The 23,224-nt window shown below is 44.2% G+C and overlaps 1 protein-coding gene across 3 annotated transcripts in view; it reads left to right on the forward strand.

The window, feature by feature from the left end:
• Window positions 1–23,224, forward strand: part of LOC139560356 (laminin subunit alpha-3-like) — a 111,426-nt gene that overhangs the window by 51,631 nt on the left and 36,571 nt on the right. For 2 of the 3 annotated variants that reach the window (XM_071377041.1, XM_071377042.1), the window contains 19 exons: window positions 8,014–8,148; window positions 8,236–8,370; window positions 8,570–8,704; window positions 9,159–9,296; window positions 11,698–11,756; window positions 12,944–13,043; window positions 16,169–16,221; window positions 16,458–16,563; window positions 16,852–16,951; window positions 17,210–17,366; window positions 18,228–18,363; window positions 19,017–19,159; window positions 19,287–19,390; window positions 19,583–19,739; window positions 19,981–20,144; window positions 20,345–20,453; window positions 20,669–20,766; window positions 22,143–22,344; window positions 22,619–22,745. In XM_071377041.1, coding sequence (XP_071233142.1) covers window positions 8,014–8,148; window positions 8,236–8,370; window positions 8,570–8,704; window positions 9,159–9,296; window positions 11,698–11,756; window positions 12,944–13,043; window positions 16,169–16,221; window positions 16,458–16,563; window positions 16,852–16,951; window positions 17,210–17,366; window positions 18,228–18,363; window positions 19,017–19,159; window positions 19,287–19,390; window positions 19,583–19,739; window positions 19,981–20,144; window positions 20,345–20,453; window positions 20,669–20,766; window positions 22,143–22,344; window positions 22,619–22,745 — 2,358 coding nt within the window. Of the gene's footprint in view, window positions 1–8,013; window positions 8,149–8,235; window positions 8,371–8,569; window positions 8,705–9,158; window positions 9,297–11,697; window positions 11,757–12,943; window positions 13,044–16,168; window positions 16,222–16,457; window positions 16,564–16,851; window positions 16,952–17,209; window positions 17,367–17,768; window positions 17,938–18,227; window positions 18,364–19,016; window positions 19,160–19,286; window positions 19,391–19,582; window positions 19,740–19,980; window positions 20,145–20,344; window positions 20,454–20,668; window positions 20,767–22,142; window positions 22,345–22,618; window positions 22,746–23,224 lie in introns of all 3 variants that reach the window. The other variant, XM_071377043.1, reaches the window with a different exon arrangement.

Genomic DNA, 23,224 nt, shown 5'->3' on the forward strand with positions numbered 1-23,224 from the left:
ATACTGTCCCTGTCCATACAGCCAGCTGGGCTGCCAGTACATCGCACAGACAGCAATGAAGAACTCTCCGGGACAATGAAAGAGTTGTATATTTCATGATTAACTACTCATGGTGTGATTGTGGTAACGTACAGGAACTCAAGTCCTTTTGTTCACCCGACCTACAACAATTCTCTTCAGTCATCATCACAGCCGTGTATATTCCCCCTCAAGCCGATACCACGACTGCTCTCAAGGAACTACACTGGAATTTGTGCAAACTGGAAACTGCATACTGAAAGCGACATTTATTGTAGCTGTGGACTTTAATATAGCAAGTCTGAAGAAAATGCTACCAAAGTTTTACCAACACATTGACTGTGCTACTCGCGCATTAAAAACTCTGGTCTGCCCAATCAGAATCCAAACTTCAAGATTGTTTTGATCATGCGGACTGGGAAATGTTCCGGGTTGCCTCTGAGAATAACATTGATATATACCTGACACGGTGACTGAGTTTATCAGAAAGTGTATAGGAGATGTTGTTCCCACCATGGCGATTAAAACCTATCCAAAGCAAAACCGTGGATAGATGGCAGCATTCGTGCAAAACTGAAAGCGCAAACCACTGCATTTTAACCACATCAAGGTGACTGGGAATATGGTCGAGTACAAACCTTCCGTAAGGCAATATGGCTGAGTACATTGCCTTCCGTAAGGCAATCAAACAGGTAAAATGTCAGTACAAAGACAAAGTGGAGTTGCAATTCAACGGCTCAGACACAAGACCTATGTGGCAGGGACTCCATACAATCACGGATTATGAAGGGAAAACCAGCCAAAACCCGGACACTGACATCTTGCTTCCAGACAAGCTAAACATCTTCTTCACCCACTTCGATGAAAACACACTGCTGCCACTGCCGCTTCCAGGGACTGTGAGCTCTCGTTCTCCGTGGCCAGCGTGAGTAAGACATTTAAGCATGTTAAACCTTGAAAGGCTACCAGCCCAGACGGCATCCCTAGCCGCATCCCTGGCATGTGCAGACCAGCTGGCTGGAGTGTTTACGGACATATTTAATCTCTCCCTATCCAAGTCTGCTGTCCCCACTTGCTTCAAGATGTCCACCATTGTTCCTGTACCCAAGAAAGCGAAGGTAACTGAACTAAATTACTTGCCTCATAGCACCCACTTCTATCATCATGAAGTGCTTTGAGAGGCTAGTTAAGGATCATATCACCTCTACCTTACCTGACATTTTAGACCCACTGCAATTTGCATACCGGCCCATTAGATACACGGATGATGCAATCGCCATCGCACTGCACACCGCCCTGTCCCATCTGGACAATACCTATGTTAGAATGCTGTTCATAGACTACAGCTCAGCCTTTAACACCATAGTACCTTCCAAGCTCATCATTAAGCTCGGAGCCCTGGGTCTGAACCCCGCCATGGGCAACTGCGTCCTGTACTTCCTGACAGGCCACCCCCGGTTGGTGACGTTAGGCAACAACACCTCCATTTCGCTGATCCTCAACACAGGGGCCCTACAAGGGTGCGTGCTCAGCCCCCTCCTGTACTCCCTGTCCGTCCATGACTGTGTGGCCGTGCACGTCTCCAACTCAATCATTAAGTTTGCAGACAACACAACAGATTACCAACAGCAACGAGATAGCCTACAGGGAGGAGGTGAGGGCCATGGCAGAGTTGTGCCAAGAAAATAACCTCTCCCTCAATGTTAACAAAACGAAAGAGCCGATCGTGAACTTCAGGAGACCTCCGAGGGAGCACGCCCCATAGACGTGGCCGCAGTGGAGAAAGTGAAAAGCTTCAAGTTTCTCGGCGTACGGATCACTGACAATCTTAAAGGGTCCACCCACACAGACATTGCGGTGATGAAGGCGGAACAGCTCCTCTTCAACCTCCGGAGGCTGAAGAAATGTGGCTTGGCCCCTAAGACCCTCACAAACTTTTACAGATGTACCATTGAGAGCATCCTGTCGAGCTGTATCACCGCCTGGTACGGCAACTGCACCATCCACAACTGCAGGACTCTCCAGAGGGGGGTGCGCATCACCGGGGGCACATTGCCTGCCCTCCAGGACCTCCAGGACATCCACAGCACCCGGTGTCACAGGAAGGCCAAAAAGATTATCAAGGACTTGAGCCACGGCCTGTTCACCCGCTACCATCCAGAAGGCCAGGTCAGTACAGATGCATCAAAACTGGGACCAAGATACTGAAAAACAGCTTCAAACTCAAGTCCATCAGACTGTTAAATAGTCACCACTTGCCAGACTCCGCCCAGTACCCTGATCTGAGCTTTTGTCACTAGCTGGCTACCACCCAGTTACTCAAACTGCACCATAGAGGCTGCTGCCTACGTGCATGAGGAAAGTATTCAGACCCCTTGACTTTTTACACATTTTGTTATATTAGCCTTATTGTACAATTTATTAAATGTGTTTTTCCCCACATCAATACGCCATAATAACAAAGCGAAAACAGGTTTTTAGAAATTTTTGCTCATTTATAAAAAATATATTTTTTTAAAACAGAAATACCTTATTTATTCAGAACCTTTGCTATGAGCCTCGGAATTCAGCTCAGGTGAATCCTGTTAACATTGATCATCCTTGAGATGTTTCTACGACTGGAGTCCACCTGTGGTAAATTCAATTGATTGGACAGTATTTGGAAAGGCACACAGCTGTCTATATAAGATACCACAGTTGACAGAGCAAAAACCAAGCCATGAGGTTGAAGGAATTGTCCGTAGAGCTCCGAGACAAGAGGCTACCAAAACTTTCTGCAGCATTGAAGGTCCCCAAGAAAACATTGACCTCCATCATTCTTAAATGGAATACATTTGGAACAACCAAGACTCTTCCTAAAGCTGGCCGCCCGGCCAAACTGAGCAATCGGGGGAGAAGGGCCTTGGGCAGTGAGGTGACCAAGAACCCAATGGTCACTCTGACAGAGCTCTAGAATTCCTCTGTAGAGATGGTAGAACCTACCAGAAGGACAACCATCTCTGCAGCACTCCACCAATCAGGCCTTTATGGTAGACTGGGCAGATGGAAGCCCCTCCTCGGTAAAAAGGCACAGCCCGCTTAGAGTTTGCCAAAAGGCACCTAAAGACTCTCAGACCATGAGAAACAAGATGCTCTGGTCTGATGAAACCAAGATTCTTTGGCCTGAATGCCAAGCGTCACATCTGGAGGAAACCTGGCACCATCCCTACGGTGAAGCATGGTGGTGGCAGCAGGGAATGGGAGACTAGTCATGATCGAGGGAAAGATGAACAGAGCAAAGCACAGAGATCCTTTATAAAAACCTGCTCCAGAGGAAAACAGGACAACGACCCTAAGCACACAACCAAGACAACGCAGGATTGGCTTCGGGACAAGTCTCTGAATGTCCTTGAGTGGCCCAGCCAGAGCTCGGACTTGAACCCAATCAAACATCTCTGGAGATACCTGAAAATAGCTCTGCAGCGACGCTCCGCATCCAACCTGACGGAGTTTGAGAGAGTCTGCAGAGAAGAATGGGAGAAACTTCCCAAATACAAGAAGAGAAGAAGAACAAGAAGACAACCTTTGGCTGTAATCGCTGCCAAATGTGCTTCAACAAAGTACTGAGTAAAGGGTCTGAATACTTATGTAAATGTTATATCTCAGTTTAATTTTTTTATAAATGTGCAATCATTTCGAAAAACTAGTTTTTCTTTGTCATTATGGGGTATTGTGTGTAGAATGATGAGGGGAAAAAACTATTTAATCCATTTTAGAATAAGGCTATAACGTATTAAAATGTGGAAAAAGTATGGTATGAATACTTTCCGAATCCACTGTATACTGTATTCTAGTCAAGGCCTATCCTATTTAACTATTGCTGTACATATACTATTCTATCCTACGTATTCTTCAGGTATACTACATATTCTGTCCACATACTGTCTATAATGTCTATAAATCCCATCATATATAGTGCCTTGCGAAAGTATTCCCCCCCCTTGGCATTTTTCCTATTTTGTTGCCTTACAACCTGGAATTAAAATATATTTTGGGGGGGTTTGTATCATTTGATTTACACAACATGCCTACCACTTTGAAGATGCAAAATATTTTTTATTGTGAAACAAACAAGAAATAAGACAAAAAAACTGAAAACTTGAGCGTGCATAACTATTCACCCCCCCAAAGTCAATACTTTGTAGAGCCACCTTTTGCAGAAATTACAGCTGCAAGTCTCTTGAGATGTGTCTCTATAAGCTTGCCACATCTAGCCACTGGTCCAGCTCCTTCAAGTTGGATGGGTTCCGCTGGTGTACAGCAATCATACCGTCATACCGCAGATTCTCATTTGGATTGAGGTCTGGGCTTTGACTAGGCCATTCCAAGACATTTAACTGTTTCCCCTTAAACCACTCGAGTGTTGCTTTAGCAGTATGCTTAGGGTCATTGTCCTGCTGGAAGGTGAACCTCAGTCCCAGTCTCAAATCTATGGAAGACTGAAACAGGTTTCCCTCAAGAATTTCCCTGTATTTAGCGCCAGCCATCATTACTTCAATTCTGACCAGTTTCCCAGTCCCTGACGATGAAATACATCCCCACAGCATGATGCTGCCACCCCCATTCTTCAATGTGGGGATGTTGTTCTCTGGGTGATGAGAGGTGTTGGGTTTGTTCCAGACATAGCGTTTTCCTTGATGGCCAAAAAGCTACATTTTAATCTCATCTGACCAAAGTACCTTCTTCCATATGTTTTGGGTGTCTACCACATGCCTTTTGGCGAATACAACGTGTTTGCTTATTTTTTTCTTTAAACCATGTCTTTTTTTCTGGCCACTCTTCCGTAAAGCCCAGCTCTGTGGAGTGTATGGCTTAAAGTGGTCCTATGGAAAGATACTCCAATCTCAGCTGTGGAGCTTTGCAGCTCCTTCCGGGTTATCTTTGGTCTCTTTGTTGCCTCTGATTAATTCCCTCCCTGCCTGGTCCGTGAGTTTTGGTGGGCGGCCCTCTCTTGGCAGGTTTGCTGTGGTGCCATATTCTTTCCATTTTTAAAACATGGATTTAATGGTGCTCCGTGGGATGTTCAAAGTTTCTGATATTTTTTTATAACCCAACCCTGATCTGTATTTCTCCACAACTTTGTCCCTGACCTGTTTGGAGAGCTCCTTGGTCTTCATGGTGCCGCTTGCTTGGTGGTGTTGCAGACACTGGGGCCTTTCAGAACAGGTGTAAATATACTGAGATCATGTGACAGATCATGTGACACTTAGATTGCACACAGGTGGACTTTATTTAAATAATTATGCGACTTCTGAAGGTAATTGGTTGCACCAGATCTTATTTAGGGGCTTCATAGCAAAGGGGGTGAATACATATGCACGCATCACTTTTCCGTTTTGTATTCTTTAGAATTTTTTGAAACAAGTACTTTTTTTTATTTCACTTCACCAATTTGGACTATTTTGTGTATGTCCATTACATGAAATCCAAATAAAAATCAATTTAAATTACAGGTTGTAATGCAACAAAATAGGAAAAACGCCAAGGGGGGTGAATACTTTTGCAAATGCCTTCAGAAAGTATTCACACCCCTTGACTTTTTCCACATTTTGTTGTGTTACAGCCTGAATTTAAAATTGATTAAATGTAGATTGTTTTTACACTGACTTACACACAATACCCCATAATGTCAAAGTGGAATTATGTTTTTTATTTTATTTGTACAAATTAATAAAAAATTAGAAGTTGAAATGTATTGATTCAATAATTTTGGGTTATTGCAAGGTTTGGTTATTTGGTTATTGCAAGCCTAAATAACTTCAGGAGTAAAACAATCCTTAATAAGTCACATAATAAGTTGCATGGATTCACTCTGTGTGCGGTAATAGTGTTTAGCAAGATTTTTGAATGACTATCTCTGTACCCCACACGTACAATTGTCTGTAAGGCCCATCAGTCGAGCAGTTAATTTCAAACACAGATTCAACCACAAAGACCAGGGAGATTTTCCAATGCCTCACAAAGAAGGGCACCTATTGGTAGATAAGTAAAATAAAAAATGTAAATACATTGAATATCCCTATGAACATGTTGAAGTTATTAATTACACTTTGAATGGTGTTTCAATACACCCAGTCACTACAAAGATACAGGAAACCGCTCAGGGATTTCACCATGAGGCCAGTGGTGCAATGGTGACTTTAAAACAGTTACAGAGTTTAATGGCTGTGATAGGAGAAAACTGAGGATGGATCAACAACATTGTAGTTACTCCACAAAATTAACCTAAATGACAGAGTGAAAAGAAGGAAGCCTGTACAGAATTTACATACTCCAAAACATGAATCCTGTTTGTAAAAAGGCACTAAAGTAATACTGCAAATATGTGGCAAAGCAATTCATTTTTTGGCCTGATTACAACGTGTTATGTTTGGGACAAATCCAATACAACACATTACTGAGTACCACCATCCATATTCCCAAGCATAGTGGTGGCTGCATCATGTTATGAGTATGCTTGTAATCATTATGGTCTGGGAATTTTTAAGGATAAAAAATAAACTAATTGGGGCTAAGCACAGGCAAAATCATAGAGGAAAACCTGGTTGTCTGCTTTCCAACAGACACTGAGATATTAATTTACCTTTCAACAGGACAATAACCTAAAACACAAGGCCAAATCTACACTGGAGTTGCTTACCAAGAAGAAAGTGAATGTTCTTGAGTGACCGAGTTACAGTTTTGACTTAAATCTACTTCAAAATCTATGACAAGTCTTGAAAATGGTTGTCTAGCAATGATCACCAACCAATTGACAGAGCTTGAAGAATTTTGAAAAGAATAATGGGTAAATGTTGCATAATTCAGGTGTGGAAAGCTCTTAAAAACTTACCCAGAAAGACTCACAGCTGTAATCGCTGCCAAAGGGTCTTCTACAAAGTATTGACTCAGGGGTGTGAATACAGTACTTATGAAAATGAGCTATTTCTGTATTTCATTTTCAATAAATTAGCCAAAATGTCTAAATACATGTTTTCACATTTTTATTATGGGGTATTGTATGTAGATGGGTGAGAAAAAATATATATTTAATACATTTTGAATTCAGGCTTTAACACAACAAAATGTGGAATAATTCAAGGGACTAAAAGGCACTGTGTTTAAATATATATATTTATACTCCGGTCTCTGACATTGCTCGTCCTAATATTTCTATATTTCTTAATTTCATGTGTTTACTTTTTTAGATATGTGTGTATTGTTGTGTATTGTTAGATATTACTGCACTGTTGGAGCTAGGAACACAAGCATTTCTCTACACCCGCAATAACATCTGCTAAATATGTTTGTGACCAATGGCGTTTGATTGGATTTTCCCACTTTGTTTTCTCTCTTGCTGGAATCAGTTTAAAGGAAAAAAAGCCAGATTGGAAGGATAGCATTTTTATTTGAAACAAGGATGTAAATACCAGTTCTTTGATTCTGTCTGTCTCCGTCTCCAATATTTATTTTCATTGTTTGTTGTTGCCCACATTCCTAGACAATCATTTATGTTCATCCAGTGTCCTGACCGAGAAGGAATTTCATCTATAACCTTCTGAGGGCTGTTTTTATTTTTAAGGAGCGAGCTGGTAGGGGGAAAAGAAAACAATGGAGGTATTCTCTGATTCCCAATGCCCAACGGCCCAGTACAACCACCAGCCAAGATCTTGCATGCTTCTCTCTGCCAGGCTTGACTTGACCAGTCTGTCACCCTTAGTGCCACAAAGGGCACAGTCAGTGCCAGTGTAAATATGGTTAAAGAGATGCATTTGTCATATCCTGCTGTTAAACTGTGCCTAGGAAGGGCTCATTGGCGATTGCACATGCTGTGGGAAAGACTGTGGGGCTTCCCATTGTATATTTGAGCCTAAATCTAGCTTTTCGGCATTGAAATGTGAGCTAAAAGGGGCATTTTGTGTATTCAGAGATTGTGTGCCATCTGACATGAGTCTTTTTGTGTATGTGTGTGTTCAGGGTGTGTGTGTGACCGCGGTGGATCAGTGCTGGAGTTGTGTGATGCGTCAGGGCGCTGCATTTGTCGTGATGGTGTGGAGGGTGAGAGATGTGACCGCTGTCGACCAGGACACCACTCATTCCCTAACTGCCAAGGTGAGAAACCTGTCGCCCACCTCCCTCTCACCAAACCACACCTCAAATAGCATGTGTCTTCTGACTTGTATCTTTGTGTTTGTTCAGAGTGTGTGTGCGATGGCAGTGGTTCGGTGCTGGAGATGTGTGACGCATCAGGGCGCTGCGTGTGTCGTGGAGGGGTGGAGGGCGAGAGATGTGACCGCTGTCGACCGGGTTACCACTCCTTTCCTAACTGCCAAGGTCAGAAACCTTTCCCTCTCATCAAACCACAACTGAAATAGATCAACAATTGTCATCCTCTTTGAAGTTCATTTTACCACGTAAACATGACCTCACGAAAGTTCAAGTTGTTTGAAAATCAATTGTTTTGTTTAATTGTTGACAAAAATCAATCAACCTGTAGTTGATGTAAACCGTAATCACTTTCCCACCACTTCAGTGTGCCGCTGTGACGGTGCAGGTGTGACTGACAGGGTCTGTGGGCCCAACGGACAGTGCCGTTGCCGTGTCAACTACTTCGGAAGTCAATGTGACCAGTGTGCCCCTGGTTACTATGGATACCCAGACTGTGCCTGTACGTGTTTTAATCCTCTTGTTTTGGCCGCACCCATGGGAGGGCTACTGTATTGCAGACACTGATATGCCCACAGTGACCTTTCCATGACCTAGCTGTTGCTGCTGTTGGAAAAACCGATGGGCATAATCTCACAGGGCTTAATGTAGCCTCCTCTTCAGCTCTGTAGAGCTACGTACCTTGATTCACCCACAATAACATGTAAATCCCAACACTCATTCACACTCATTTACCCCATAGAAATATAATCTAATCTAGTCATTCTATTTCTATTATTGACCCATGGTTGTTTGAACAAAACAATACACAGAAAGCAACGGCAAACTTTGCCCACTACAGTATTTAAAGGATTTAGTATGATCTGTTCCGTCTGAGACATTTGATTTGAATGCTAAGCCATATCATTCTCACATGAGACATCTCACAGTCCCTCTCCATGTCTCTCTCTCCCTAGCCTGCCAGTGTTTAGGGGAGGGTTCCTATGACTCCATGTGTAACCAAGTATCAGGCCAGTGTCTGTGTCGCCCTGGGGTGGTGGGACAGCAGTGTGATCGCTGTGCCGGGTCAGGCCTCCGCTTCCCCCAGTGTTCAGGTAACCTCTCGGCCTCACTAGACACTTTCTTCCTTTTCTTTTTTATTATCCGTTCATATTATTGTGGTTTATTTAGACAGGTTAGAATTAGAGGGGGAGGGTGGACACAGAGATCGAACCCATTGTCTCTGGGGTCAGAACATACAGTCGGAAGTTTACATACACTTAGTTTGGAGTCATTAAAACTCGTTTTTCAACCACTCCACAAATTTGTTGTTAACAAACTATAGTTTTGGCAAGTTGGTTAGAACATCTACTTTGTTCATGACACAAGTCATTTTGCCAACAATTGTTTACAGACAGATTATTTCACTTATAATTCACTGTATCACAATTCCAGTGGGTCAGAAGTTTACATACACTAAGTTGACTGTGCCTTTAAACAGCTTGGAAAATTCCAGAAAATTGTCATGGCTTTAGAAGCTTCTGATAAGCTAATTGACATAATTTGAGTCAATTGGAGGTGTACCTGTGGATGTACTTCAAGGCCTACCTTCAAACTCAGCACCTCTTTGCTTGACATCATGGGAAAATCAAAAGAAATCAGCCAAGACCTCAGAAAAAAAATTGTAGACCTTCACAAGTCTGGTTCATCCTTGGGAGCAATTTCCAAACGCCTGAAGGTACCACGTTCATCTGTACAAACAATAGTACGTAAGTATAAACACCATGGGACCACGCAGCCGACATACCGCTCAGGAAGGAGACGCGCTCTGTCTCCTAGAGATGAACGTACTTTGGTGCGAAAAGTGCAAATCGATCCCAGAACAACAACAAAGGACCTTGTGAAGATGCTGGAGGAAACAGGTACAAAAGTATCTATATCCACAGTAAAACGAGTCCTATATCGACATAACCTGAAAGGCCGCTCAGCAAGGAAGAAGCCACTGCTCCAAAACCGCCATAAAAACGCCAGACTACGGTTTGCAACTGCACATGGGGACAAAGATCGTACTTTTTGGAGAAATGTCCTCTGGTCTGATGAAACAAAAATAGAACTGTTTGGCCATAATGACCATCATTATGTTAGGAAGAAAAATGGGGAGGCTTGCAAGCCGAAGAACACCATCCCAACCGTGAAGCACGGGGGTGGCAGCATCATGTTGTGGGGGTGCTTTGCTGCAAGAGGGACTGGTGCACCTCATAAAATAGATGGCATCATGAGGAGGAAAATTATGTGGATATATTGAAGCAACATCTCAAGACATCAGTCAGGAAGTTAAAGCTTGGTCGCAAATGGGTCTTCCAAATGGACAATGACCCCAAGCATACTTCCAAAGTTGTGGCAAAATGGCTTAAGGACAACAAAGTCAAGGTATTGGAGTGGCCATCACAAAGCCCTGACCTCAATCCCATGGAAAATTTGTTGGCAGAACTGTAAAAGAGTGTGCGAGCAAGGAGGCTTACAAACCTGACTCAGTTACACTAGCTCTGTCAGGAGGAATGGGTCAAAATTCACCCAACTTATTGTGGGAAGCTTCTGGAAGGCTACCCAAAACGTTTGACCCAAGTTAAACAATTTAAAGGCAATGCTACCAAATACTAACTGAGTGTATGTAAACTTCTGACCCACTTGAAATGTGATGAAAGAAATAAAAGCTGAAATAAGTAATTCTCTCTACTATTATTCTGACATTTAACAAAGTAAAGTGGTGATCCTAACTGACCTAAGACAGGGAATTTTTACTGGGATTAAATGTCAGGAATTGTGAAAAACTGAGTTTAAATGTATTTGGCTAAGATGTATGTAAACTTCTGACTTCAACTGTATGTGGTAAGAACCAGGTGTGTTCCCACAAGACCACGGGCTCTATACTCTATACTCATACTCATCTATACTCATTGGCTACCTGTAACCTAAACCGTCTTTGTGATGTGGAGATAGAGGTGGTCCTAAGATGTGGCATCCCCATGGGAGATGGTTCAAGGGTTGTGTTTCACAGGGGGGTGTTGTCTCAATGTGGTTTATTCAATGTGTAAAATGTATTAGTGTGGAGATTGTTTTCATATCCAGCCTAGTGGTACAGGTTTACTTCAAGTCCAGACCTTGCTAACAAAGTACTGTTCTGTAAATGTATGCTTAGAGCATAGCTGTCTGTCCTCTTCATAAAATAAGAATTTGGGTGAAGTTTTACAGACCTGCAATTGATTGCTTTTGTGAGTGTACTGTACTTATTACATTAGCACACTTGCCACTTAGTTACATTTGGTTTCCTGTTAATACATATAGAGCAGGAGGTCAGGAGCACACACCTGGTGTCTTAGCTCTAAATCAGTCCCTGTGTTAGAGGGGAGCAATGAAAATATTCAGTGGAACTGGCTTTGAGGTCCAGAGTGGAGTTTGAGGGATATAAATTCATGTAAATATTTTCCCCTCAACCTACGACATCGTTTCTTCCAGCCTCCATCACCCAGTGTAACCCAGCAGGGTCAGAGGTCAGCACAGCAGATCCACAAACGGTACGTAGCCTATGCCTCCCACAACATGGCTGACTGAGAAATCTTTACTTTACTTTATGAGATTTATTTGCCTTCCCCAACATGGCAAACTCTCAGCCTCTTTATCTTGATTGTTTTAGTAGCTGAGGCAATGGGAGTACCTGCAGTCATAAAACAAGGGCCTGTGATCATCAGTTGTTGTGTTCACATGTGTCTATTCCACAGGAGGTTGGTGGCAACTTAATTGGGGAGGACAGACTCATAGTAATGGCTGGAATGGAATAAATGGAATGGTATCTAACTCATCAAAGACATGGTCTCCATGTGTTTGATACCATTCCATTCAATCCATTCCAGCCATTATTATGCGCTGTCCTCCCCTCAGCAGCCTCCTGTGCTCTATTCACATTCCTATATCTGATAACAGTATTGCTAAACCCCGTATCTGGTAATGTTTACAAGGAAGTGTTTTTTTTTTTACTGCCCGCTGGAAATGACAATTAACTGTAATCAAAAGAGGAAAAGCGACTTCCTTCTATTAAAAGAAAATAACGGAACACGGCCTGGCTGTATCAATGCTCCAGTAACGCGATTTCCAGAAGCTGATTTGAGCCTTTTTCTTCCTTGGGGGTTTGCTTTGTGTGAAATGTTTAGTTGGAAGGGAAACATCATTAACATTGTGAATAGTTATTGAAATGTATTACACAACTGGATCAATTGGATTTCGGTTAAGTGTAATCTTTTGTTTTCGGGTTTTGTTCCACATTAAAGCACAGCTTCTACTTTTTAAACAGTGTTCTCCAATATGCTGTAAGTAAGTAAATAGCCTTGTCTGAGCCAGGACAGCCCGTAAGGTAGGAGCCTATCTCTGGTTTCTGTAGCTTGATACACCAGTACACCGCCTGGACAGGACACTAGTCTGTGGCAGGGCCTTAAACCAATCCTTCTCCTTAATGCTGAGTACCAAGCCAATGCTGTGTCTCCATGTGATGCTGAGTCAAATATCCATCTCTAAATCATTCCAAGCTGTCTGCTTCATAACATACTGTTCCCGAGGCACCTCCAGTGCCAAAAGAAGGGACTGTTTGATTGTCTCTGAGGGAAAAGCTTACTTGACATTTGCTGGCATTTAAGCTGATATTAGCATTTGCGTTGACTCTTTTCTTCATTACTGTGTCTGTCTGTCTATGTGGGTCATCCTGACACAGGGTTCCTGTGGCTGCCTGCCCAACGTGGAGGGAACACTGTGTGACATGTGTAAACCTCTCTACTGGAACCTGGCAACAGAGAACCCCAGCGGCTGTATAGGTTGGTGACCTACATATGACCCTAACCGACTAAAGCCTCGTCCCATTCTATGTGTTGTAGCCAGTTTTTCTAGCGTTCATGAATAGAAGATTTGGATACAGCACATATGGTACAGAACAATGGGCTAACATTACTTTACTGATATCTGCAGCATCAGACAACGGAAATCCTGATGTAAAATCAATATTTCATCCATTGCTAATTAGTCTGTTGGAAAAGGACAATTTGATATACAGTACCAATCAAAAGTTTGGACACACCTACTCATTCAAAGGTGATTGTGGAGGCCAGGTCATCTGATGCAGCACTCCATCACTCGCCTTCTACGTCAAATAGCCCTTACACAGCCTGGGGGTGTGTTGGGGTCATTGTCATGTTGTAAAACAAGCATAAACCAGATGGTATGGAGTATCTCTGCAGAATGCTGTGGTAGTCATGCTGGTTAAGTGTGCCTTGAATTCTAAATAAATCACAGACAGTGTCACCAGCAAAGCACTCCCACACCATCACACCTCCTCCTCCATGCTTCCCGGTGGGAACCACACATGCAGAGATCATCCGTTCACCTATTCTGCGTCTCACACAGACATGTGTGAGACGCAGAAGACAAAATCTCAAATATGGACTCATCAGACCAAAGGACAGATTTCCACCAGTCTAATGTCCATTGCTCGTGTTTGTTGGCCTGAGCAAGTATCTTCTTCTTATTGGTGTCCTTTAGTAGTGGTTTCTTTGCAGAAATTCAACCATGAAAGCCTGATTCATGCAGTCTCCTCTGAACAGTTGATGTTGAGATGTGTCTGTTACTTAAACTCTGAGAAGCATTTATTTGGGCTGCAATTTCTGAGGCTGGTAACCTCTAATGAACTTCTCCTCTGCAACAGAGGCAACTCTGGGTCTTCCTTTCCTGTGGCGGTTCTCATGAGAGCCAGTTGCGACTTGAAGAAACTTTCAAAGTTCTTGAAATGTTCCGTATTGACTGACCTTCATGTTTTAAAGTAATGATGGACTGTTGTTTCTCTTTGCTTATTTGAGCTGTTCTTGCCATAATATGGACTTGGTCTTTTACCAAATAGGGCTAGCTTCTGTATACCACCCCTACCTTGTTACAACATAACTGATTGGCTCAAACGCATTAAGAAATAAAGAAATTCCACATATTGACTTTTAACAAGGCACACCTGTTAATTGAAATGCATTCCTGGTGACTACCTCATGAATCTGGTTGAGAGAATGCCAAGAGTGCAAAGCTGTCATCAAGGCAAAGGGTGGCTACTTTGAAGAATCTAAAATATATTTTGATTTGTTTAACACTTTTTTGGTTACTACATGATTCAATACAGTATGTGTTACTTCATAGTTTTGATGCCTTCACTATTATTCTACAATGTAGAAAATAGTAAAAAATAAAGAAAAACCCTTGAATGAGTAGGTGTGTCCAAACCTTTGACTGGTACTGTACTTGGTAACAGTATAGTGTTTCTTTTTGAGTGTCCCGGTCTGTTAAAACCTGAAAAGAAAGAAAAAGCGAGAAAAAACTCCAATCCCTCCAGAAATCTGGGTTGCACTGCACACCTGCGTGTGGAGAAGGCAGTAATCAGCAGTGTTTTCAGCAGTATTAGATAACCGGTGTTATTAAACCTGAGGAAGTGCTGACATCAGAAACCACTCTGCCTCTTCGCCCAGGAGACATGGCAGCATGTCAGAAACAACTCTTTCTTTCTGTCCCTCCTAAGGATGTTTTGGGAAAACATGTTAACACAGAGCGCCCAAGGAAAAGTGTGCTTCTCTTCTCAACGTGGTGCTCTGTTAACAGCAGTGTCACTAAAACTTTGTGGGTCCATGAGGTAAATGCTTTTTGATTAGAACGGAGTACATCTTTGCCAGTGCAACAATAACCTCCCAGTCAAGGATGGGATACAGGTGTCAGTTGTAGGGGGGAAAAGAAAATGAGAATACCCCTTGCTTAAAGAAACATGTGCCCTAAAATCACCTTCATCCTCATAATTCAGAGCTGACTTTCTTCTCAACTAGCCAGTGCAGTGTAGGAACAGCCGCAGGCTTTGTCCAGATACCTGTCTAGAGTTACAGCTCTACTCTGCAGCAAGAATGTTATCACCACCGCCTGCCTGCTGCCAGGAGATATATGGATGGAGGGAAGAAAGAAGAGCTTTTAATATTCCAGAAATGCCTCGGGTTTTAATGTGGCTGAGCGGATACTGAGGTGGTTCTCTGACAGACAGAGAGAGAGAGAGCAGTGGCTCCTCTGGTCCTTTGATGTGGATATGTGCAGCTGTCACGAGAATTTTCTATCACAATGATAATAACTAACAATCAATAGCTTTGACCAATCCCCGAGGTTTGTAAGACCATGGGTTTAATAATAATTAGGCAAAGACTCAGCTTATGCAAAAGATTAGTACCGTTTATTCAGAGAACGTTCTAAAGTCCACAATACAAAAACATCCATTTTATACTGGCTCCTTACGCACATACCTTCACACAAACAAGTTCAAATCTTAAGCTACGCCTTGCTCAGACAGTCTGTTTTTCCACTACACAGATACATTGTTTCTTTAATCTGCAACATGTTTCATAATTTTCTGCGAGCCTAACAGTTTCTCCCCTCCACGGGTGGAGACAGAATGTCCTGTAAGGAACACAGTAGTCCAGCTTGTCTGTCGATAGCTCCTCTTATCATTTGTTTCACACTTGCACCCTGCTTACATACTAAAAAAGGAACAAAAAGGTCCTTGTTCTAATTCTGACTAAAACTACACACATCACCAGATTATAGTTTTATGAATCTAATACATTTCATACAATTATATGGTTTCAGGGTGGAATATTTTTAGTCATTACCATTAAGTATATAATTCCCTTATCAGCAGCTCAGAATATTTTTGTTGCTTCTGTTTTTCACCCATGAAGGTGGTGGAATCCTGTAATCAGAGTTTATCCCCCCCTTTTCTCTCTCTATCTCCCTCTTTTCATCTTCCCTTTTACAGTTTGTATTCTAGAATTTCTCTGCTTCTGCGTTATTGAATTGTCATTGCATCACTGAATAATATGTGACTCATTAGTTTGAAGACTTTCTCACTTTATACTTCCTGTCTCTCTCCCAGAGTGTCGCTGTGGCATCAAAGGCACCCTGAGTGGGGTAGGAGAGTGTCAACAGGTGTGTCTGTCTACCTCTGTCTGTTCATACCGCCTTATGATGCTGATACATTATGTCCAGCACAACAGTACTAACTGATGGTAAATCATTTAACCATCAATTGCTTACTGTTTAACTAGGAGGTCCATTTGTCTTGGATCTGTTCCTTTATTACACTACTAAATCCCAATTTACTTGGTAACATTCACCTATCACTGGCAGTTCCCCGTTAACTTCAACATTGTCTCCTATTGTAGAAAAGTGGCCAGTGTTACTGCAAGCCCAACGTGTGCAGCCATACCTGTGACACATGCACGGAGGGCTACTACCTGCTGCAGAAGAGGAACTATTTTGGCTGTCAAGGTGAGTCAGCTGACCAAACATGAACCAGACTGGCTTCCTATGAACACACAGCCTTTATCTTATCCATCTAGCTAATGTGTTGAGACTCAGCCTCTGAATGTTTCACAGTGCAGGGTGTGCCTTTTTTATCCTGCAAAGATTGTCACTCTTGACCAAACATTGTTTGAGTAATAGATACGTAGTTAACATGTTTGGGAGAAAACCTCGTGTCACGGCTTGACCTCATGATCAGTTATGGTTGTGTTTTAATCAGAAAGACCTCATTGACCTGCTGCTTCTCTCCGATAGGCTGCCAGTGTGATGTGGGAGGAGCCATAGGCAGAGGGTGTGATGAGATGTCTGGACAGTGCCAGTGTCGGAAGAACGTAGTGGGCCGCACCTGCACTGAGTAAGGACGGACTGAAACTAAACACAATCACATGTTTTTGACATTCTGCTTAAGTTCTCACACGAATTGGAGCAAATGTTGTTAAATATTGATGAATGGCAAGAAACAAACAGCAAATCCTAAAACCTCAGAGATTTCATGCATTCTAAATCAAGACTGCCATGATTATGTTCCAAACATATGAAACATTGCTCAAGTGTTTTATTCTTACTCTCTCTCCATCCACCCCTTCTCCCCCCTCCTGTCTGACCGTACCAGGCCAGCACCTAACTACTACTTCCCCAGCCTGCACCACCTGAGGTATGAGGTGGAGGATGGCATCACCCCCAACGCCAGGCCCGTACGCTTCGGCTACGACCCCCAGACGTTCCCAGGATTCAGCTGGAGAGGTTACGCCATCATGTCCCCAGCGCAGGTAAGACACATGATGATGCTGATAGGTGGACCTTAAATCTGTTCCTGTCTGACATCTTAATTATTTAATAGTGGCTTTTTTCCCTTCTGCTCTAAGCCTCATTTCTGGTGTACATTCTTTGTAGAAGTGCTAGATGCTGCTACAAGCATTTCTTATGATGAATATGCTTGGTGGATGGTGTTGGCTTTTGTGGGGATTGTTGTGGTGGTAGTGTTTTTCTTTTGAGTGTGTTGGAGTGATTGTCGGCTGTACAGTAGCAGGCCACTCTCCCAGTCAGTCCTAACCCTGGGGTGTGTCAGAAATGGAACCGTATACCCTGTATAGTGTACTACTTTTGACAAGGCTCTGGTCAAAAGTAGTGCCCTATATAGGGAATAAGGTGCCACCCCTGTTTCTCCTCAGCCAGAGGTGATCCTATCGTTAGCTGTGGGTTTCCCCGGCCCCTTCCACATAATGGTTCGCTACGTCACCACTACCCCCCGCAGACCCACACAGGGGCGGCGGCATAGGGGGCGAGCCCGAGCCAGGATCTTGGTGGTGGACGAGCCTGATTTTCACTCTTGCTGTGACTGTAAGTGATGGGTGTTTTCCCTCTGCTCGGCTATAGCCTGGTCCCGGATCTGTTTGTGCTGTCTTGCCTACTCCTGTGGTCGTGGGACCAGGCTAGCTCTGCTCTCCTCTGTTGATCAGCTTACTGCTTCGTCTTCCCTTTCTAACCCCCTTCTATCCCTCTACCTTGTTTACCAGCATGGCCTTCTAGTCTACTAACAGTATAACTGTACCCCCCCACCACCACCACAACCGTCCTGCACCCCCCCCCCCCCCCCATCAGCTGTGTCTGTCTAACTCCTGTCCCTGCAGAGTGAAGTGAGAGTAACAGTGCATGTGGACGAGGCAAGGCGATCCTTGTTCCAACTTGTCCTGCGGTACGCTAACCCCAGCAGCCAGGACAGTGTGACTGGTAGTGTAACGGCTACCTATGTCCGAGGTGGCCAAGGTAAGGCTGCCTCTCGAACTCCTGCTTCACACAACATCATATTCGTCTCCTATCAAATAGTTTTATCTCCCGTGCACCCCTCAAACACAGATACACGGATAAACTTACAGTATAGGCTGTAAAAGTGTTTCATGCAAGTCTTTCCGTGATCTTTTGTTTGGCAATGCTTTACTACAGGGATGAGCAACTCCAGTTCTCTAATTACGAGTTCTAATCTGAAAATGAGGATTAGTTGATTATTGGAGTCAGGTGAGTTAGCTGGCTGGGACAGTGACCAAAGTGTGAACCCAATCAGGCCTCCGAGGACTGGAGTTGCCCATTCCTGCATTACTACCTTGAAATGGCATGGGGTGCCTAATCACACCATTGATGTTATACCTCGGGCCCAGACATTTTTGTTTTAACCCTAAACTGCCACACCTCAATTCGTCAACAGCTTGGCCATTAGTTGACTAATTGAGTCAGGTGTGTCAGTTAAATCAGGTGTCCCCGAGGAGAGGGTTGGGAAACCCTACCTTAGACTACAGGAATACACGTCAACCTTTGTGCTGTTAACTGTAAGGACTTGTGTTGCTTTGTTTAACTGTATATAGCTGTATCCTGATTGGTTGATTGAATGATTCATTCATTGATTGGTTGATTGTATCCTGCAGGGTCAGGTCAGAGTAAGGAAGTGGTGTTTCCTTCTAGCTCCTCCCCTGCCTACCTCACAGTCCCTGGGGACGGCTTCGCTGAGCCCTTCACACTGACCCCTGGGAAATGGATCATACGCATCCAGGCAGAGGGCCTTCTACTGGTGAGGCCAGGATTGTTAGTCTGTGATACCATCTGTCAGTGACCGAAGAGAAAAAAAAGGAAGCAAAAAGGTAGAGGAATAGGTCATAAATGTGTTCTTCTCTCTCTGCTCTCCACTGTCCTCCCAGGACTACTTGGTGCTGCTGCCCAGTGATTACTACGAGGCTCCCTTCCTCCAGGAGAAGATCGCCCAGCCCTGCACGTACACATTCACCGCAGACAGAGACACAAAGTAATCCCCGTGTTCCCTCAATGCTCTTTACCAAGGCATACAGTTCTGTCAGGTGCATGTTGGCCCCAGACAGTATATCTGCTCAATGTATGGACTGTACATACATGTAGTCTGTGCAAGGTTGTGTTATGCATGTTATCCCCAGACTCTGACCGCAGTTGTGTCTGTCCCTCCCTCTCTCCCTCCCTACAGCTGTCTGCTGTATAAGCACATGGCGATGAACAGGTTCAGCTCTGTGCTGGGCTCTCAGGGCCAGTTCTCCAGCCAGTGGAGACGCAGGAGGAGACAGGCCCTCGTCCGCCGGCCATCTCCAGCCCACCCCGAGATGGCCTCGCTCACCGGGAGACAGGTGGGTCTAGGTCTGGGGCTCTGCTGCGCACGCACAATCACACACACACACACACACACACACACACACACACACACACACACACACACACACACACACTCAAATACGCTCACAAACATACTTTTTGTCCCTCTGATTGTGATGGTTTATGGCTTTTATTTTATAGTTGGACAGTAAATGCATAGTGTGACTCTGAGACGCTGCATTTGCCCTCCCCCATGTCTGTGTTTGTGTCCTGTAGGCCCAGTTACAGCTGAGCCTGCGTGTGTCTCCACCCGGTCCCTACATCCTGGTCCTGGAGTATGCCAGCGAGGTAGACATGGTCCAGAACGTCAACCTCATCATCGCTGACCAATCAGAGAGTCATATCCAGGCCAGAGCCAACATCTACAGCTGCCATTACAGGTTTGTGTGTGTACTGTACGTTTACTGAGTGCAATGTTTCGTTCCTGTCCTTCAATAGTGTTTATATAGTTTGTACTCGAGAGGCAGTGTTGGCAAGTCATTTGTGTGCATTTTGTGTAATAAACCTGTTTTAATGCAGCTCTCCAGCTCTGTAATACCGTTGATCATTGAGGGTGTTTATCCAATACTTGTCCATGCAGCTTCCTTTGTCGCAGTGTGGCGGTTGACGGAACCAATCGCGCTGCAGTGTTCCAGTTTACCCACAAGGCCGAGCTTCTTCTACAGACCTCCACAGCCTCAATGCTGCTGGTGAGAAAGAACCATTTTATTCCATTGCATTGCAGCAAGATCCGCACGTATGCAACCTCTTCTGCTTTGTCTTCCTTTTTTTTTATTGTAGTGTGCATATTCTCTAGTAAATGGAAGGGTACCGACTCCCGGTACCTACTGTATAAAAGTGAGTTAATGTTCAAATGAAATACTTTCGTTTCCTGTTGCCATTTTGACTGTGTATTCCTCTGTAGTATAAAGTGTATGCAGTGCCCGCGGAGGAGTTCTCCATGGAGTACCTGGACCCCAAGGTGCTCTGTGTCTCTGTCCACGGACGCTTCACTGAGGACAGGTAAGCTGTTTTACCTCATAATACTATGTTGTAATGCCAGGGGACTTTAAGTGGCTTTTTCAATATAGACAGCTGGCGTTTTTGACAACTAGCAGCAATGAGCAAACATGGTAGTAATAGTAGTGCCTGTATTTTACAGGTAGAGGGCTTGTTGTCCAATCAGTAGCACTGTCTCTGGGGGGTAGATGCTAGCTGTTGTTGTGGGGATACTTACCTTCCACACATCTGTTTTCCAGGTGTGATTCAATGCATTCCTCAGCCAGGGCCAGGGTCACTTAACTGAGGCTGTCTGATATCCAGGCCAACTTCTCCTCTCCACCTAGCACACCTGGGTTCAACTAGTACTTGTTTCCTTCCAAATACTTAAAGCTGCACTTGATTGAGCTTTCCTGATGCAATGGAACCAATGGAATAGTCAGAAAAGTGCTAATTTGTACTCTGGGCAGGCATAATCAAAGTATATGAAAGAAAACAAATCCGATTTGAACACTGGTCTGACAGCCAGTGATGACTAGTTGTCAGCAGCACCAGGCCTGTTATTATACGGCTAGTTTCTACAGGCTCTTTTTACACCACTTTCAGTGTAAACTGACTGCCTGCCTGGCACCACTATTGTTGAAGGTAATAATCAAGGTGATATCTCAGGGGAAATAAACAGTGAAAGTGAGGGGGAAGACCCTGGTCAAGACACTTGTTGTTTGATGCTGATGGTTCAGGCACATTACAAAAGGCCTGTCCTTTCATGTTGTTCTGCTGTTTCCACAAAGCAAAATAAGGAGGGAAAGCATGAAAAGATCAGCCCCACATCAGGCCTGAGAAAACACATAGCTTGAAATTGAATTGGTGATAAGAGGATTGATAAGGACTTAAAACTGAGAAAAGAAAGAGTGAGGTTTTGACTCAAAGGGACGTTTTTTTGAGATCGCGAAATTAGTCTTTGTTGGTCAGTGAGAGAGGATGGAGAACGATAGAGAGAGAGTTAAGGGGGTTAAGATCAAGTCTGCGGGCATAGGGGATTAAGGTTTGCTCCACTCAAGATGTGTGTGTGTGTGTGTGTGTGTGTGTGTGTGTGTGTGTGTGTGTGTAATTTAGGGGCTTCTATACATTGATGAGAGAGAATGTGATAGTTATAGGATGTCTACATATGAAAGCTGTTTACTCCAGATTTCACAGGTCACAACCTCTATGTGGTCACTGCCCCTGCTAATAACCAGTCACATTTGTATCCCAATGGTGCTTAGCAAACACTTCAGAAGCTGCTTCTGAAATGGACCCTGGTCAAATGTAGTGCACTATATGTAGGGAATAGGGTGCCATTTCAGACGCACAAACCTTCACCTCCTGTGTTCTGTTCCCCCTTTCTTTCTTCCCTCCAGTCAGTACTGTGTTCCCAGCCAGTACGACAGGCCCTCCACAGCTCTGGTTCTGGACGCAGCTCGGGACGCGCGCCACTCCTCCCCACATGTCGTCCCCCAGCAGAGGGAGAGTGAAGAGTGGAGACGAAGACGACAGTCAGGGGCTGGGGGCTTCCCTTTCCCTGGAGCCCAGAGTGAAGGGGTACTACTCAAATCTCCCCAGGTACGGAGCTGGGCCTGTATAATGCTACTGCTTGGAGTGGGACCGTGCACTGGAAAGCATGTGGGGCTTGAGATATGAAGCCCACAGCTTCACTAACATTAATGGCAGTAACATCCCTATAGAGTTACAGTATATAGTTAATGAGACGGTTTTTAAGTGGTACGAAGCACATTTCTGTGGAAACGGACAACAAAATCGAATTTGATCTTATTTCTGTGGTGTTTACACGTTTCTCCACATGTTGTGTTCTTTCTCTGTTCCTCTACTCCTCCAGACAGAGATCCGTTTCAGTGGCAGGGTGCCAGTTCCTGGCAGGTATGTGTTTGTGGTCCACTACTGTCAACCTGAACACACCACCTTCCCTGTGGAGGTACGGGTGGATGCCGGACACACGTGGGCCGGTGAGTTTGGTGCGAAATGTAGGTGTATGAAGCCGTTGATCCAGATTGATATGGTTGGATAGAGAGTGTATATGAGCCAGGACCTTATTGATCATTCTAGATGAATGAAATAGAAGTCTACTCAAAGAAGGAATGTGATTATCAATGGTCATGAACATACAGTAGTAGCTAGTCCCCTATTCTACGGTAGTATTGTCTGGGAGAGGCTGTTGTGTGTTTTGCGGGTTCTAGTGGTCTCTGGTGCTCGGGGGATTCCCTTTTAAGAGGGGATCACTCCTCCCTCCCTCCCTCCCTGCCTCTCTTTCCACTCTCCTCTCTCCTCCCCTCTCTCACCTCCCCCTCCTCCTCTCTCCTCCCCTCTCTCACCTCTCTCTCCTCCCCTCTCTCACCTCCCCCTCCTCCTCTCCTCCCCCTCCTCTCACCTCCCCCTCCTCCTCTCTCCTCCCCTCTCTCACCTCGCCCTCCTCCTCTCTCCTCCC

Source organism: Salvelinus alpinus, chromosome 30 (assembly GCF_045679555.1).
Source record: "Salvelinus alpinus chromosome 30, SLU_Salpinus.1, whole genome shotgun sequence".
Classification (NCBI taxonomy): domain Eukaryota; kingdom Metazoa; phylum Chordata; class Actinopteri; order Salmoniformes; family Salmonidae; genus Salvelinus; species Salvelinus alpinus.